The 18,019-nt window shown below is 36.1% G+C and overlaps 1 protein-coding gene across 1 annotated transcript in view; it reads right to left on the reverse strand.

Annotated features, from left to right (window-relative positions):
* Nucleotides 1-278: 278 nt before the first annotated feature.
* The window catches only part of PCGF3 (polycomb group ring finger 3), a 52,598-nt gene continuing 34,857 nt past the window's right edge, over nt 279-18,019 (reverse strand). The window contains exons 4-10 of the mRNA XM_067315846.1: nt 15,871-15,967; nt 13,039-13,094; nt 11,911-12,021; nt 11,280-11,368; nt 9,867-10,004; nt 7,551-7,631; nt 279-5,799 (exon numbers count right to left, since the gene is read on the reverse strand). Of these exons, the coding sequence (XP_067171947.1) occupies nt 5,752-5,799; nt 7,551-7,631; nt 9,867-10,004; nt 11,280-11,368; nt 11,911-12,021; nt 13,039-13,094; nt 15,871-15,967 (620 nt within the window). The 3' untranslated portion in view covers nt 279-5,751. The remainder of the gene's footprint in view (nt 5,800-7,550; nt 7,632-9,866; nt 10,005-11,279; nt 11,369-11,910; nt 12,022-13,038; nt 13,095-15,870; nt 15,968-18,019) is intronic.

An 18,019-nucleotide genomic window follows, 5' to 3' on the forward strand; every position in this document is an offset into this window, starting at 1 on the left:
CCCATCAGCATCATGGGGTAGTGGCAAGACTGAAAGCAACACATTCAGGTGTGTAAGTACACTTCTATCCACAAATACATAAATTGCCAGAGCAACTGTTTTCTCCTTGCAGTTGAAGCCACTTAGTTTAAGATGGACAATAGGCATAAAGATTCATTATGGCCATGTATGCCACCACCGTTTCAGTCATACTGTGTTTGTTCAGTGCTATGGTATTATGCTGGCTAGTTCCTTATGGCCTCAGGAAAAATAGGACAATAACTTCCAGCCTGAAAGGATTTCAGTTAGTTTCTCGGCTTTTATTAACAAGCATATAATATTAATTGGCAAAACACTGGATACAAGCTTCACTATCATAAAATTAAAACATTAAGCAATAATCCCAAAAGGCTTATTCAGACAAAAACTAGCCACCAATAGTACAAAAATTACACAGCAACACAAAGCATAAAAAATGTAAACTTTCAAATGAAGCTAAGCCAAAAATATGGTTTTACACTGTGACAGTTTCAGTATCTTTATTATGCCACATATGAGGATAAAGGCTTAGTGGTTGCACTGGCTTATTGTCCCTTAACTTTAAATTATTCTTGTTGCAGAAAGAATGAACAAACTCTCCTTTTGTCCAGTAAAGTCACTTTAATTAAAGATTCTATTAAACCAATACTTTTGAGTTTCAAAGAAAAAAAAAATACTGGAACATCAGCCCAGACTTTAAAAAAAACAGGACTACATCCTGCAAGCACTCCTAATATGTTTGCATGAACCATCCCACTGGTTTCAGTGGAACCATCCACATTATAAGTAAAGTTACCCACATAAGTGTTCACAGAATTGGATATTTAGTCCCTACCCTGCAATCTGATCTGGGCAGGTCATTATGGCTTCAAAAGATTTCCAAGAAGCCCTAAGGATCCACTCATATGCATCAAACAGCAGGACTGGAGTTTTAATTGGTATATAAACATATCAGAACTCCATGGTAAGACATGAGTGTTGGCTTGCCACAAATGTCAAGTTCCTAGAAATTATTTTTACCTGATTACAAGTTTTGATAAAAGCAGAGATTGAAGTAATGTTCTATATTCCTTAAGTTCCCTCTGCAATTTTTTACTTAAAGAGACAAAAGTCAAGACCTCTCAGCTACAGACAATTATACCTTATGCAGAGATTTTACTGTGTAGGACATTTTTTTCTTTTGTTACCAGCTTTAGGTGGAAGAAATGAAGTGCAGGTTGCATTAACATCTCCAGAGAAACGTTCAAACTGAAGTGGTTACCTGAGGAAATACAGAAACTAGATTTTTCTGTACAGTCCAGCCTTCTGTATGAAATGCATTTCTTAGGTACTATATAAGCTTATTAAGATTCATCTGCTGATGTACAGACTGGTTGGCTTTTTCCTATTATATTTAGCTCAATAGTAAGATTCAAAATGTTGTAAAACAGGCTAGTTGTATGGTTACATTTACCATGCAGTAGAAAAAACTCAATGAATCTCCTAGGACTAATTATGTTGTTATAAAGACAATAGAGCCAGATAAGCTTTCAAAGGCTCATAGCCTATTGAAAAAATAGCACCATCATAGCTGTAGTCTGATATTTTTTATGGTCCCATATATCCCCAGAGGTGATAGTGTTGTGTATACTATTGCACAACCATTAAAAAATAAATATTCCCAGGTCAGATGGTACACACAGATACCAGACATAACAATGGCACAAAACAATTTCAGATAGGCTGCAAGTCTTGCCAATTGCTTCCACAATTCACATTAAAGTTTCTTGCCAGATCATTTATTTTAAAATATTGCTGACAGGTAGTTCTTGCACTTACACAAATTTAAAATCCCAAATTTCACTCAAAAAAAAATCAAAAACAACCTCCCCAAAAAATAGCTCCAAATAAAACCCCATTTGAACAAGTGAAAAATGCCATCTACATTCCTTTTAAATTTAGCAGTAAGTAGATGCTACATTTACAATTTAAACATAGGCCTAATAAATGCATGTTTCAAACCTATTGCACAAAAGCATAAGATAAGTAATGCTCTTTATCCATACAAAACAAAAACACACAAATAAAAGCTACTCAAACTTAATGTAAAAGGAAGAAGCTTGTAAAAACATCTTACAATTTCATTTTATATGCCCGTAAATAAAGCTGGACCATTGAAACCAAAAATACCTGGATGGTAAAATAAGACAGAAGGCTTAAAATAGAATAAATAATTTTATAAAGTTAATTTTTAAAACCCCAAATCTTATTTAAATTCAATATTATATATTCTATCTGAATTCTATATCTTTAATGAAAACTATATTTAATGAGACTCTAAGCCTGGGTGATTCACCAGTCTCATTGCTGCTGAGGATAATGCAACAAGATACTTTTTTACTGCAATTATTTACCAGCGTAAGCAATTGTGAAAACTACTTCACAGTAACGCCGTCTTCACTAAAGCCAAAATAAATTGAACATGACTTCACTAGGACCAAGAGATATCTATGCTGACTCCAATTTTCTTTCCAACTTTGAACATAATATTATTTTACCCAATATAACCTTGATATAAATCTACTGTCTTTTAAGCTTCACGCAAGTGTAACAGAACTCTGATCCAAAGCCCTCACTCTGACTTGAATTCAATTATATTGTAGTCTTTTTATAAGGCGAGAGTAAACAAACATACAGTGCAGACATGATCCCATTCCTCCCCAGGGAAAGTTTCTGCAGCGAAGATGTTGTAACATGTGATTTAGAAAAAAATAATTGCTTTTTTTGTTGTTTTTTTTTTTAAACCTCTGAGGTTTTATCAGGTTAAACACATTGCAAAAGCAGAGTTATACACAATTATGAGCAAAAACCAGTTATAGGTATTAATACTGGCTTCAGTTTATGTATCTATATAGGTATCAACAGAGTTTTCAATATATATTGATAGCACCATAACAAATTCAAGTGATTCCAAAGATGGTTACAAATTTACAAATATATATTCTGTACTGTAGATTGTTACAGCAAGACTAAGTCTTGAAAGGCAGAGGGCCTTCTGAATTTGTGTGTTCATAACTAACTTCTCAGTTGTACAACTGCACAGGAAAATACTAAAAACCCAATGTACTTTAACAGCACTGCATCTATGTCTGATCTTAGAAAAAGTTTCTGCATTACACATTCTGAGGTAGACAGATCATGTATATGTATATACATACACACACATACATATATATGTATACATATATATGCAATTATGTTTTTATTAAACCCTTAGACTTTAGCTGAACCACCTTAAACAAGATGCTGTCTGTGGGCTTGAATTCTATGTCTACATCAGATAGAGCCAGTGTCTGTATACTCAGGGTGCACAGAGGATGGACGTTTACAGCCACGTTCGTACTCTTTGGGCCTCACTGGCTACAATCAGTCCTTATTTACACTGGGACAGTGATAACCACATAAATAGCTCCAGAAAGGCCCAGTATGTCAATTTGTGCACACATCCATTACCCCCTGTATTCACTGTTTTATGAAAAGATTAGAAAAAATGTAGACTCCTGTGATCTCACCTGTCTTCTTCTACCACTTTAATTAATGCTCACTACAGACAAATGCTCAAACGTAGGCGAGTCCTGACACAGTAAGGCAAAACCAGAGCCAAGTTCTAATTCCATTGCTCATACACACGTGTGCAGACACAGACACATAGACACACACACATTCACACATACACACACACGTGCACACACACAGTCTCAATGTGAAGAAGTTCTGCTTAACCCAAACACTCAAATGTAGCTATCTCAAGTCCTCATTTACAGAGACAGCAGCCCTTTTTGGCCTTAGTGGGGCCTCCTTTCCATTCCCGTAGTTCAGAAGGCTCCTTTTTTTCCCCTCTGCTTGATTTCCTTCCCATTCATATCTGTGATTATAAATAAAAATGAGGAACCTGTTTTCAAAGATAAATAAGAGAAGCTGGAGCATCCCTCTGGCAGCAGCAGAGCTAGGAAAGAAGGACTGAAGATTCCGCAGAGGGAAAGTGTGGGAGACATGCTGAGGAACGTGGTGCTTTGAAAACGCAAGAAGAGGCAAGAGGACTTAAAACACTTGGATAAACCTCCTGCAGGATCAGCTTCCTGTTGTTAAGTAATATTTTAAGTAATACTTTCTTGAGGAAGAGGGAAGGGAACACAGCTGGAGGAAGCAGAGCAGTGTTAATAGGGAACACAGCTGGAGGAAGCAGAGCAGTGTTAATAGGCAAACTGATTTTCTTATCCAAAGATATTTTATCAAACAGTAACAGGTTTTAAATAACATATATAGAAACTAGCATTTTCAGCTGACAGGAAAACTCTTCCAAAAATTAGAGAATTAATAATTTCCAGCTGCCACTAATACTGCATAGCCTATTTTCAGTGACTTGACACCTGTGCCAGACAAACACACTCACATCCATACTACATATGCTATACAGTATACAGCTTGCAGAAATCACTTTCAACTATTATGGTTTTTAAAAAGCTATTTCAAAGAGCTTTCAAACAGTGCAGTGAACCCTGCTAAGCACTATTGAGGGTGGGTTCTGTAACAAATACAGATTTATGTGTGTATACATATATACACACACATATATAAACACATACACATGTTTGCTTGCATCCATTAGGGCCAATGCAAGCAAATTTACCAATTAAGGCCAGAAGGTGCTACTATAATGTAGTCTGACCCCCAAATATAGCTAGTAATTGCACTAAAGGAAATGTTCTGGTTTCATAAGAAAAATGGTAAAATAAAAATATAAAGCTGGTCAGCAATCAAATGAAGAACTTGCAATCAGTGAAGTGAAAACTGTGCAATATCACCCCATGTGGCCCAGCAGTCATGGTTTCAAGACCTAGTGAGAGCAAATTCTCTTTAAAGCAAAAACTGATTTCTGCAAGCCTCCACTATATGAGACGTTTATTTTTTTTTAAGAGTTCACCAATCTAGTACTTTTGGGTATTTGTTGTGATGTGGTGCAATTTATGCCACAGCAAAATATCAGGGCACACATTAAATCAATTGAACTTATTTCTATTAACCTTATCGAATCAACATGCAAAGGGGATATCAAAGCTTTACTGAAACACAAAGTTTAGGAGATCAATCACTGGGCAAAACTAATGAAGTTATTGGATTCCCAGATTTTCAGGAATTTTTCAACGCAGCAAAAATAAATATCACCAGTCACTATATCATTAGGTATGTTCAATGCTCTACAGAAAAACTTGATGAAAGCCAATGTGATCAGTCATACTACTTAAGACAGGAACACCTTGCAAAAATATAGTGGATCAAATTCTTAAAAGTTTCAAGATGTGAAAAATAACTAAATGCAATTTGGTGTCAAAAGCAACTTTTTAAAATCACCCCACAACATTCTAACTTATTTCTGTGTAACTGCAAAGAAACAAATCAGGCTGAGCTATGTGGAACTATGAAGTATTTTCAGTATCTGTAAACTTAGTGCTGGTAGTGTCTTGTTGAGTCGTGATTTATTTCTTTCGTACAAAAAAGTATAAATATTTTCTGTCTAGCAATCCAGGTAACACATCCCTAGAAGAAATATTCAGAAGGACAGTCTGCTATGAAAGCACTGCAGTCTTCCAAAATTATTCGGCTGGTTTGTGTCACGCAACTAGTGATGCACTAAGAAGGTGCCAGATGATAGTCTCTGCAAAAAACTATGTCCAGAAGGACAATAAAGTTCTCTTACAGCAAGTCCATTTTGGGTCTGTAATGCAGCAGTAGAGGTGCTTTCTGCAAGACAGAAACATCAGACATGTTAAGAAGTAAAAACAAAATTAATCTATTCAGTAGACAAAACTTCTGCTTCATAAAGTAAAGCTTAAACAAACTATCAGAATAGTTATCTGATCTGTCAAAATTTCACCAAGACACCCCACCTGTGGAGCTCAGACAAGAGGTGAAGAATCCTTCCTCTTTCGTCTTAGTAATCTATCACCTAAAGACCAATCATATTGCATCTTACTATTGAGCTCAGGAACCCATTCCCAGCAGCACCAAACAGAAATGCCTAGAGAAGAGCATAACAATACAGCAAGTAAATAGTTCAGAATACTCCCAGACTCCAGCCATTAATGATTCAGGGATTTCCTAAGCCAGATGTGGTACTGCTTTGTACTTAATAACTTTCACTCAGTTCTTCCTCCCTGAATGTATCCATTGTTTTTTAGAATGTGAAAACTTGTTACATCCACAACATCCTGCATCAAGGAATTCCTTGAGTCCTGTAAACAATCACTTTCATTTGTTTGTTCAGAATCTCCCAACTACCAGTTTCATTTGCTGTCCTTCATCTCTTTTACTGGAAAGGGAAGTTTATATTTGTTCCCTTTTCCATGAGACTCACAATTGCACAGATTCCCATGACAAAGGTGAATAGTAGATTTCTACAGAAGCCCACCCAATGCTCTCGTCCTCTGTTCTTTTCATAATAATCTACAGCATTTGCTTTGGTATTTTTTCTCCTTTAGCTCTACTACTGAGTATACCTTTACATCTTTGAAGCCTCATGAGTTCAGTCAGCTCCCCAGCATGCATCCTTTTACATTTACGCACATTACACTTAAGATGCCAATTAATCAACTGTCACCCAGCATTGTATAAAGCTTTCTTCAGTCCTTCATCAATCTCTGTCTTCCCTATTCTAAATAACCACAGTGTTGTCAGTGAACTGTCACTATAGTATTCAAAACCCTTTCCAGATCATTCAGGAATGACATATGATACAGATTCTAGTATGAATCCACTTGTGGCCTATCTGCATTGCAAGGACTGACCAGAGACTTCTACACTGTATTTCCCTTTCAAAATCAATTATTTCTCTCTACACAGACAAAAACTGCTTCCCACTTCCACTCGTACCTCTTCTGGGTATGCATCCAAAGTTCTGCCTCAGTGTTCTGCTGGAAGCTTGGGTTGTGTTGCTTAGCCATTATGAATACTAACTCCTTCAAATACCCCAAATATCCAGTGTTCTGCAGGTGTGACTTGCCTCCTAGATGCTCAACTTCACAATTAATTATTAAAATCATTTTAGCTGAGTTGCCAATTTTACATGTGTGATAAGTAACACTCAGTATGAATGCCCAACTATTTATTGCTCAGCTTTCAGGGTTTTTGATTTTGTTTAAAAAACCCTACCACCTGCAAGTCAAGTATCTACTCAAGCATTTTTAACCACTTTTAACTTAACCTGAACTAAAGCAGACAAGTACAGCACTCAGTCCCTCTCTACGCAGTTGATGTTGTGTCCCCTTTTCCCTTACAAATTACATTTCATTCCCTTTTTCTTTTCGTTTCTCTGGAAACAAAATTAATACCTAGTTCTTAAAAATGCTGTATTAGATATTTATTACAATATATCTTTTTATTGAGCTTACAGTTACTGCCATATAGGCCCAAATTACTTTTTTTTTTTTTTTTTTTTTTAAGTAAGCCTTGTTCTTTAGTCACTTCATGATTTACTTGGAACAACCGTGTCATACCTTAAATCTCCATCTAGTAACAACTACGAATTTGAGTGTGTGGTCCTTGCCAAGAATCTCTTCATTGCATAATATGTCCAGCTGACAAAAAAAAGAAGAGATAATTAACTCACTGTGACACAGTATATGAAACAATACATTTCAGATAATACTATAAATGTTAGACGAGACCTTTTTTTTTCCCCTCCTCTGAAGACACTGGAACCGTTCATCTTTATAGTTGCTCAGTGGACAAAAATAGTACAACGAGACAAAACAGAGAGAGAGAGAGAAAGAGAGTTTCCTCAACATGAAGTGATGAAAGACTGTAACTAAACCTATCTGGGGAATATTGTATGAACTGGACTTTTTAAATTTAGCTTCCCAAGCAGTACTAATGCCCTTTTCCCAAAGCATATGTGCTTTTAAAAAGGACAAATAAAATGGCCAAAGAGACGCAATTCACAAATCTCATATAAAGATAGCTTTGTCATTTAACAAGCTGGGAGCAATTTCTTCATAACACCATGTTGCTGACTTTCTACTTTAAAGATGCATTTTTAAAAGCTGTCTGCCACTCCCTTTATATATTATATTTATACTTTTTTGCAGAGACTCAAGAGTTGTTTTTGCTTTTCTCAGTGTTTAAAGATCTTGATATTAGAAACAATAAGGGTATACATACAAGAATGTGAGATCAAACGACTACCTACCAGCTGAACTAAAACAGGCAATATGTATGAAAATGTTAAGTTCCACCAAGGTGGCACATACTAATAATGCTTTATCACACAATCCAGGAAGACTAGACTGTCCATGCAAACCATTGACACGGCTTAGTTGGCCAGCATTAACTCATACCTGGAATACAGCAATCAACCAAGTGCCCATTAGCTTGAAGTCTTCTACCATGAAACCATTACTAGGTACTAACACACTGGTCACACAAGAATTTGAGTGACCTTTAAGAAGAAAGGGAGGTAGCAGAGGAAAAACATTACCCCTGAAAGTGCACAAGTGCTGTTTAAATTTAAGTTTATTCCTCCAGAAAGAGCCAAGTAGGCTGTTACATCACAGACTGCTGCAGTGGAAAGGAATGCTTAAACAGAAAAGCAAAGCTTTGTCTGTAAGAATAATTCATTTAAGGAAAAAAAAAAATTCCCATTTTCAACACTGATCATAGGTATGCTGCCTGCTGGGCTACAGCCCGGAGTCAACAGCTTCTGAGCCAGCTGCTGATGGGAAAGCAGTTTTAGCTGTGCTTGGGGAGGTACTCCAACCACAAGACAGAGTGGTCTGAAGTGCAGAGAAACCAGGAAGGAAGAACCAAACAGATGCAAACTGGCAGCTGAAAATTTTGAGCAGGAAGGTGTTGACATTTTGGACTGAAAAGCAGATGACTTGATTTGAATGAAAAATCTTAATAAAATTCAACAAATCAGTGACATGATATGAGGTTGGGAGATGGCAGGCTGAGAGTCAAACCAGATGCAAAGAGACTTGTGACCAAGACCCAGCAAGGTGTTAAGAAGAGGCTGCATTCTCAGGTTTGCCATTAAGTGCTAATTTGGAACATGAAATGAGAGAAGCACAGAGGACAGAATTTCCTTCCTTTCTTTACCTTCACCAAAACTTCTTCCCAAAGAATAACTAATTAAGTATTCCCTGCAATGGAAGGGTAAAGCAGGTATCTGAAAACCCTTTGCTTGTGGTAGGCATTAGCTGATACATCAGGTTAAGCTTCACCCCAAGTACAGAGAAGAACAAAATATTTGTGCTGCTTTCCTGTAAGCTGGGTTCCAGCACTGCTCAAGTGTTACTGCCTATGGCCTGCAAGGAGCATGTAATCTCTGCAAGGGTGGGTATAATTGAATTTAAGTGGTCAAACAAAACACTTTGCTAGAGTCAGTTTGAATGTGTGTGGAAGCACACAGACAAAGCATTTGGCACGACTATTTACATCTGGACATGAAAAGATGCACTAAGATGCATTGCCAACTAAATGGTAAGTCCTGTATAAACCCAAGAATCAACAAGAGTTAGTTTTATTGTATTATTTAGAAGGAGGAAGGGAAAACTAAAGGGAAGAAGACCATAAACCCTAAATTAAAAGTGAAAATAAATTTGAAGGAAAAAAACAACCATTTTGATTAAACTCATCTGTTTAGCTTATAAAGGACAAGAAAATGGCTAGGTATTACATAATTTAAGATATGGTGTATGCCTCAGTTTTCTGAAAATAAAATCAGATTGAAAGACATTGCTTTGCAAAAGAATAATATCACAGTTTCCCTATGATGTTTTTTCCCTAAATCATTTAAAAAAATAAAATATTACCTCATTAAAAGAAGAAAGGTTAAGTTTTTTGGCAATGAACTTCTTTAGATGCAAGACTGTTGCTTGTGCTGAGCAGCGAATCCATTTTCGCTTCAATCCACGCAATTTGCTGCTATTGCATTCCAAGCAGATGCTTACCTTTAGGGAAACACAAACAGTCAGGGTTGGCTGATACAGTTTTCTGCAGTACTCATTATGTACTCCATACGTAGCTTTTATTAGTCCAACAAAATAAGCTGAAAACAGAGAGGACTAGTATTCCTTAAACCAATATGCATGCAGTACCACTAAAGAAAACTTAAAGTTTTGTCAGTTTAGTGATAAGCACCATTCCACCCAAAAAGGATTTGAACAAAAAAGTTCAGGGAAGAGTTCTTTAATATATTGGAACAAGACTACTCCAATCCAACTTCATAGGTTACAACTAGTTCAGGAGGAGCCTACAAAGCCAGAGTAAGATGCATGGTAACAAACCCAATTTTTAATGATTGCTTCTAATGTAACCTCTTGCTTTTACTGCAACTGCTAAATCCAGTAATATATTTAAATATTTAATTCATGTTTAAAGACTATTTCAAAATTTAAAATGAACAGATGTAGTGATGTTAGAGATTTTTAAAATTCAAAAGATTAGCTGCAAACAGTGGCCTTTCAATTTATGTGCTCCAATTCTCACTTCTTTTCTCATCTAGCTTTTTTGTTATTTGGTTTAAGCTCTCTGTGACAAGGTTTACTTTATGCGCAAAGAGGATCTAGTGCAAGATACAGTCCCTTTGAAAGTTACCTTACACCATCACTGAAAGGAAAATTAATCCAAGTTTAATTTACTCTGTACACAGGGATAAACAAACAGGATGGCCTGTTTATCCCAATAGCAGATTTTATTTTCAAACATAATTTGCATTTGAAACTCTGTGCTGGATTTTCTGGTTTTGATATAATGCTTATGGTGTAGGGCTAACACTGTCTTGGCATTAGTGGTTTAAATAAAATAAATAGTAATTTAGCAAAAGTACAAGAAGTTTTTTATTCATAATTATTGATACACATTCAATACACGTTCAATTATTGATACACGTCCAAATGACACAGGAACGCACTCCTTCAGAAAGGGGCCCCAACTAATTTTAATTTATATTGAACTGAAAGCCACAAGAGACTTTTGCCAATACTTTGGAAACTCAAAGAAACAGAACTACCAAATCTTAATGAAAACATCTCAAAAATATTCTTCACTCCTGCCAAAACTCAAAGATAAAATTAATGTTTACACAAAAGCATGGGGGAACATTTTATCTTATATATACCAAAAGAAAGAAAAAAATCCCTGAACAGTTATTTCTCTTTGATAAAGTACCACAGAACTAAAGCTAGAATATATGATAAAACTAAAAAAACACCCTATAAGCCCACCTGTTCATCACTTCGGTGATAGTCATTATCTTCTTCCTGTTTTTCCTCAGACGTTTCTTTGTTTGAATTTTCATCTGTTTTAGTTTCACCTTACAGAAGAAAGCAGATATGTGGCATAACACCCAACATCAGTATTTCCTAAAGCTAGTATGATTAAAATAGCACAGTCCAGGACCAGGATATAGAATAATCTTTGCTTTTCCCAAATTGTGGTTATCTGCTTAGCCAACACCAGCCTCACACATGAAACATGGGAACAAGTATAGAGCATAATCTTTACTACAACCAACTGCTGGACACCCAAAAGTTGGGTGAAAAGAGAGGTCCCATGTAGGCACTATTATGGAGATGTCCTTCACCAGGAGTAACATCCTATAGACAGCTAAAACAAAAAGATTCTGTGAACAAATAAGAGGCAAAGCAACAATCCCACACCCACTGTATTTTACAATGCTACAGTGCTATAAAACAATTTTGATTGTTATATATGATTTTTTATATATATATAAAACATATATATATAATATATATATATGTTATATATGACTGTAGACACACACCTCTGACAGATCCTTTCAGCGATCGACTAGCAACCCACCATCCAAGACAGAAAAAATAAAAGATCATTTACCATTCCGATGGGAATCCAGATGTTGCTTTGCAGAACACGTCTCCCCTTTGATGTCCCCTGGTACTTCCATGCCCAGCTTGTGATAGAACTCCCTTTGCTTTTTCATTTCCGCTGTTTAAAATTGTAAATATTAATCCCTGAAATAATTCTAGTGCAATATTTATGAAGTTATTCCAGATCCCTTCCCTGTCAAGTAGAACAGGTTTGCCAGCAAGAAGTACTATTATCATTTTTTTACTACTTCTCTACCTCTGCTGTTGTATCAAGTCATGCCAGAGATAATTCTCTAGCAGTAGAATATTACCAAATCATTTGTGTAGCTACTGTTATACCATTACTATTAGCGTAGGTGAGACATATTTTAAATGCTATACCATATTTTAAGTCATACCTCCAATATTTCACTCATACCACTAGTTTTGAATTTTCACTCCTAATTCTGATTTTCAGTATGCTAGAAATAATTTTTAAATATTATCTTTTTTTAAGCTTGCTTACTGATGGTCTTAGAATGTTCTGCTTTTGCGGTTTAATTAGATTAAAATAGTCTATTAAAATGAAAGCTGTAACACAACAGTGTTATTGAGCAGTTACTGCAAAGTACTTCTTTCATTGAACAGATCGAGTCTCAAAGAGGATTATGAAAAAAACAAATTAAAAGTTACCTGCTACCAAAGGGCTCATGTATTAGAAGAAAGCTTCACTGAAACTAGAAGTTGTTCTACATTACATTCTACCTCTGACATTTCTGGAAAGCTGGCGCAACAGGTGTAAGCACACAGTTTAAGAAGAACATATGAGAGGTACAGTATGCCAACATGTAAAAGCTGAACTGCTATTCTACCTTATGTAACACTACCTTTCCCTGAAATATCCCCAGTATTTTCTCACTTTTTTTTTCCTCCAAAAAAATACTGCTAGTACTGCTCTAAAATTAAATTACTCTCTCAAAAATAGAGAAGCAATACCAGAAACGGAACAAACATAGGCAGGCTTTCAACTGTATTTTTCCTCAATCTCCCACTCCCTTCCTCCCCAACACACATCTGCATCTTCATCACCTCAAGTTTTCTTTAATGTTAAAAAAGCAGATCTGCATTTACTAAAATAGGTCATACCATAACTTACCTTCTTGGAGGCCTGGCACAAGCTTGTAAACAATATCTTGCATTGTTCTGTCATGGCTAGCAGGAAAAAACAGAATTAGAAGTTTAAATCAGCCCTCTTGATTTAAAACATTTCACTTAAATATATTCTAGTATTAAACTGGCTGCAAAACTCCAAATTCTTGTCAGAAATATTTTAATTCTCAAATCAATATTCATATCAAACAAGAGAGGACAGTAACAAGAAAGTAATTCAGGTAATATCCAGGCTAAGACAGAAACTGACAGAAACCCAATGGAAGGGTGAGGAAGAATGGTCTTGACTATCCGGAAGATGGCATCCCACCCACATCAAGGCATAGCCTCAAAATTCCTTGATGACTTTGACATAAAGGCATTTTTAGTACAAAATAATCAAGGGTAGACTTTTTCTTACCCCTTCAGATCAATCTCTCACATTCCTAGGTTATTTAATTATCCTTACTGTTTGTTTTTTTTGTTTTGTTTTGTTTTTGTTCTTTTTTTCCCCCCCCCAAAAAATGCAGGAAAACAGTCCACAGAAAAAGAATGCAACAAAGTTTGACTTCAGTCTTAAGCGAACATTTTATCCATGAGCAACATTACATAATTCGGAAGCCTAAAGAGGCAACATAGCCCAGACAAAAGAAAAGGACCAATTCCACATACGGCAGAAATTCGAGGGGAAGCAGGTTTGGCTCTAAACTTTGATCTGCTGCTCAACTAGACAAAACTGTTTTCGACCAACAACTGTTTTCAACCTACACAGCTGCAATTTCTGGATTAGTCTAAAATAAGTCACTCACAGAAACAAAACATTACCATAAATTCCAATTCTAAAATAAATTCAAAAACAATTTAAAAGTCAGTCTCAGCTGCTGTGAAGGCATTAACACAAACAGAACTTGCAATATTAAATACTGGATCTGATTCCTAAGCATGAGAACAGGTTTATGAGAGTACTCAGGTTCCTCATCAACTGAGATGATCACTTTGCAGCAGTGGAGACCAGTGAATCACTACAGAAACAGTGACAACTTAGAGATTTACAAACAATCATTACTCTCTTTTAAGTAGCAGTACAAGAAGGTTTAAAATATCAATAATTGTAAAATTCATATATTTTCAAGAGACAGCAATTGCATTTGCACAGGCTGTGTTTTTCCAAGTATTATGTATCAATTGCAGGAACACCTCCAAAAACATTTCAACATAAATGAATCTGCCAGACATCACTACGAGATCACAGGTGAGAACTGCATTCACAGTTGTGAAATAGGAGATACCCTTGGCTTACATATTCCCCAAAGGGACAGAGATGAACTGGAGTGCAAATCTATGTTCTAAGACTTATTGTAAAAATTCTTATTATCAGTTCCTTATTCCAAAAGGAGAGAAAAAAGTTTCTAAAAATAGGCTGGATAAAAGCTATTTCAATCTTGAAGGGAAGTATTTTGTAACTAATTCAGGAAAAATACTTCCTCTGAAGAATGTTTCTCTTTTCTCCTTCAAAAATAAAATCAAAATGAAGAAGGGGATCAGTTTTCAACAGGAAGGACCATGGGCATTCAGTGACCACAAACAATCGCCAAATTCCCCTGCTGTACTCAACTAGAGGCTATGCTTCCTGGCCTCAAACTTCTGAACCAAGGCACAGCTGTAATCCTGTGGTTTTATAGGGGACAATGTTGCTGTTTTAACTGAAACTTATTCCTTCTTGCATACTGGCATCTACTTTTCCTTTCAAAGCATACACTTGTACAGTGTATAATGAAAGTATATCACTATTCTTGGAAGCTATAGAGACAGCATAAAGAGTTTCAGGCCCCTGAATGAGAATCAGTTTTGAGCAATTCAGAAATTGTTTTCAGAACAACGACAGCTCTCAGTGAGAGCAAAAAGAGAAGTCAGACTCATTTTCTATTAGCACTGTGCCAAAAGTTATGATAGATCTGAGAGATGCACACCGAAAACTATGCCACAAACAAAAGCAAACTTTTCATGAAGACAGGCAAAAGACTACTTGATATGCAACAGCTAGTGTGAACACACTGCCACAATGCTCTTCCATCAGGAAAGGTTTCTGTGGTTCAGATCTCTAGTGCAGACAGCCAAGCCACGTGGTACAATCATCTGACAGATGTCTTAGAAATACACAAATGGAAAGGAAAGTGCTGGAGGAAGACCTTCTGCAAAACGAACAAACTAAAACACTGAGGAAAAAAAAGGAAATGGATGGACAATACCAAATTTATGTTATATCACAAAGTGAGGAAGCTCCATGTAGGGGTGAAGATGGCAAAAAAGCCCAAATCCTTCAGAGATTGTTACATTCTAGAGATTAAAGGCACTGGTCTAATGTTTTTTGCTGCCAGTGTTCTTACCTACACCTATGAACTAAATGGTCCTTCAGAAGTTTAACTAAACAATAATGCTAAGAGTTATTTTTCTCATGAGCCTGTTAGTGAAAACCACTGTTCAGCTGACGTCATTGTTTTCATGATTTAATAAAAGTGTAACTCATACAAACCTTTCATATATGAAGTCTTTGTGACGTGGGCATACAAAACAAGAAGTGACTAAATGCCATTAAATTTCACTCAAAAATTAACATTTAAGCGCATGCTTAGCATGCTCTTAGATGTTAAGGAGCTGCAAATTCATAGCAAAGTTTAACCCTTATGTTCTTTACATAAATCATATTTTCTATTCAAGTTTCTTTTTAAATGCCTAACATACTGATAAGCAAGTAAGAAAATCTAGGGGAAAGCTGTGCTGTATTAGCGAGTTTTACGCAACCTAGTGAAACTAGTTGTGCTTTTATTTTCATACATACCCAATATACTGTAATGGATGGCTCTGATGTATAACAATTCTACATGTTGGACAGGTGTTGTTTTCCTCCAAATACTTCACTAGACAGCTTCTACAGACTGAAAACAAGAACATTCACAATTAAAAAGAAATAAAACTATCTTGGAAAATAAAGAAACTTGGTTTTGTACAATTGCAGAAAAACACATTTCAAAACTAAAAAATTGAACTTTGTGTATCAATTAAGTAGGTCTAATCATTCAGAAAACAGTTTACAATATCTTTCCTGAATGCTCTTGTAGAAGTGCTGTGTTAGAATTAAGGTAGGAAATCTGTAAGCAGTCAGAGTCTTCCTGAATAAAGCAAACAGCACAATCCCATTCTGGAATTTATTAGAATGGCAATTTCGAGCAGGTCAACACCATACTGCTTGCAGCATTCAGCTTGCACAGAGAACGTTACAAGACATTGTATGCCATCAAGATACTGAGACAATTTGCTTGAGCCATGTTTGTATAAAGAAGTAAATTCTTTGGAAATGAACCTAGGGCAAGTAAGTTATTCTTTTTCCTTAAGTTGGATGTTTTTCAAAAGAACAGAGAACTTTCAAAAAAAATGGATATCCAGGTGCTATTTTACTTCTAACTTTCACAGAGTACCCTACAGTTAAACTTCCACCAGAAAAAAAATTAAATACGGACAGATCTTGTAAAGAAATCTCGTGAAAGCTGCTAAGGCAGTGATACACTGTAGAGCTGCACTCTTTTAGAACTGTTCTCATGCCCATATGCACAATTCCATGCATCTGGTTGAAAACAATTTACCTCATTTAATTTCTTTAGAGAAACAGTGCTGGACAAAGTATTCTATTACATGATTTTCTGACTAGAAGTATTTAAAAATAAACTCCAACTCAAAAATTTGGAAAAGCTCTAGTTACCTAAATTATACTACTAATCTTCTCTTTGAAAAATCAGTGAAACATTTTTCTTAAACAACAGCAGTTTATTTAATCTTGGTATTAATACAGGAATCCTTAGCGCATAAAATGAGAGAATTTCTGTAACTATAGTGCCATCTACCTCTCAAAAAATATGATGGTATATTTGAATAAACACCAATTAACATAAAAAATTATGAAGCAGCAAAGAAAGTGTAATAACTTTATATTCTGTATTGTATATACACACTGAAGACGACAGTACTTTTGCTGGTAGAGCTTACTCATTAGACCACACCTCATAGCTTTTGCCCAGTAAGCCCAGATCTTGCATCGTACTCTGCTCCAGTGCAATGCCATAGCAGCAGATCCACTTGCAAGAGTGCAGCCGTATAATGCAGTCATCTTACCATGTCAATGAAAGGAGAATCCAACCAATCTTCTAAAACAATTAATTCCTCATTTCAGTAAGTCTTCTAGTGTAGATGCCAACCCTTCCTAAACTGAACTCAGCACAGGTCAGCTCAGGTTCTGGCAGATTTATCAGTCTAAGCACAGCAACCAAATAAACACAGATAGATAGCTTATGGGCAATGCTATCTGTCTTCCAGATCTGTTCTTTTCTCACAGGGTCAAACCAGCATTAATAAACACTCCTAAAACTGGAAGTCCTAGGGGGACAACCAGGGAACAACCAATATGGGAACCACTCTGGGGTCTGAAACAACAGTATTACCACAACTTTTCCATTACCTGGGACATCTAAAGTTTCCCATCTCCATTTAGCTTGATAATGGTGTGCTGACTGTAGCCCTGACCCAACACGTACATTTTCTGGTTACATACACTTAAACTCTCCCAAGAAGAGGTAGAGGCTATCCTCACTCACTATTTCTTACTGCTTCATTCCTCTAAGCTTTTTTCATTTCTATATCCAGTTCAAAAAGTTCAGTTGGTCTCTCACCATCTTCATGACCCCCAGAATACCACCTGCTGGGTTCCCCTTTCATAACATACAAAAATAGTTTTCATATATGCACACTAGTCCAACTCAAATCACAAATGCAAAAGTTTAACATGACCTGCATATATCTGATAACCTAGAATCCAAGAAACAGATGTAAACTAAAGACGACCTGACACTGAGTTGCTACTGATTTTGCCTGCTAAGTTACAGGCCTGCCCATCAGCAGCAAACTAAAGATATAGTGGAGAATCAAGTATAAAAAGG

This window comes from Apteryx mantelli, chromosome Z, assembly GCF_036417845.1.
Source record: "Apteryx mantelli isolate bAptMan1 chromosome Z, bAptMan1.hap1, whole genome shotgun sequence".
Lineage (NCBI taxonomy): Eukaryota > Metazoa > Chordata > Aves > Apterygiformes > Apterygidae > Apteryx > Apteryx mantelli.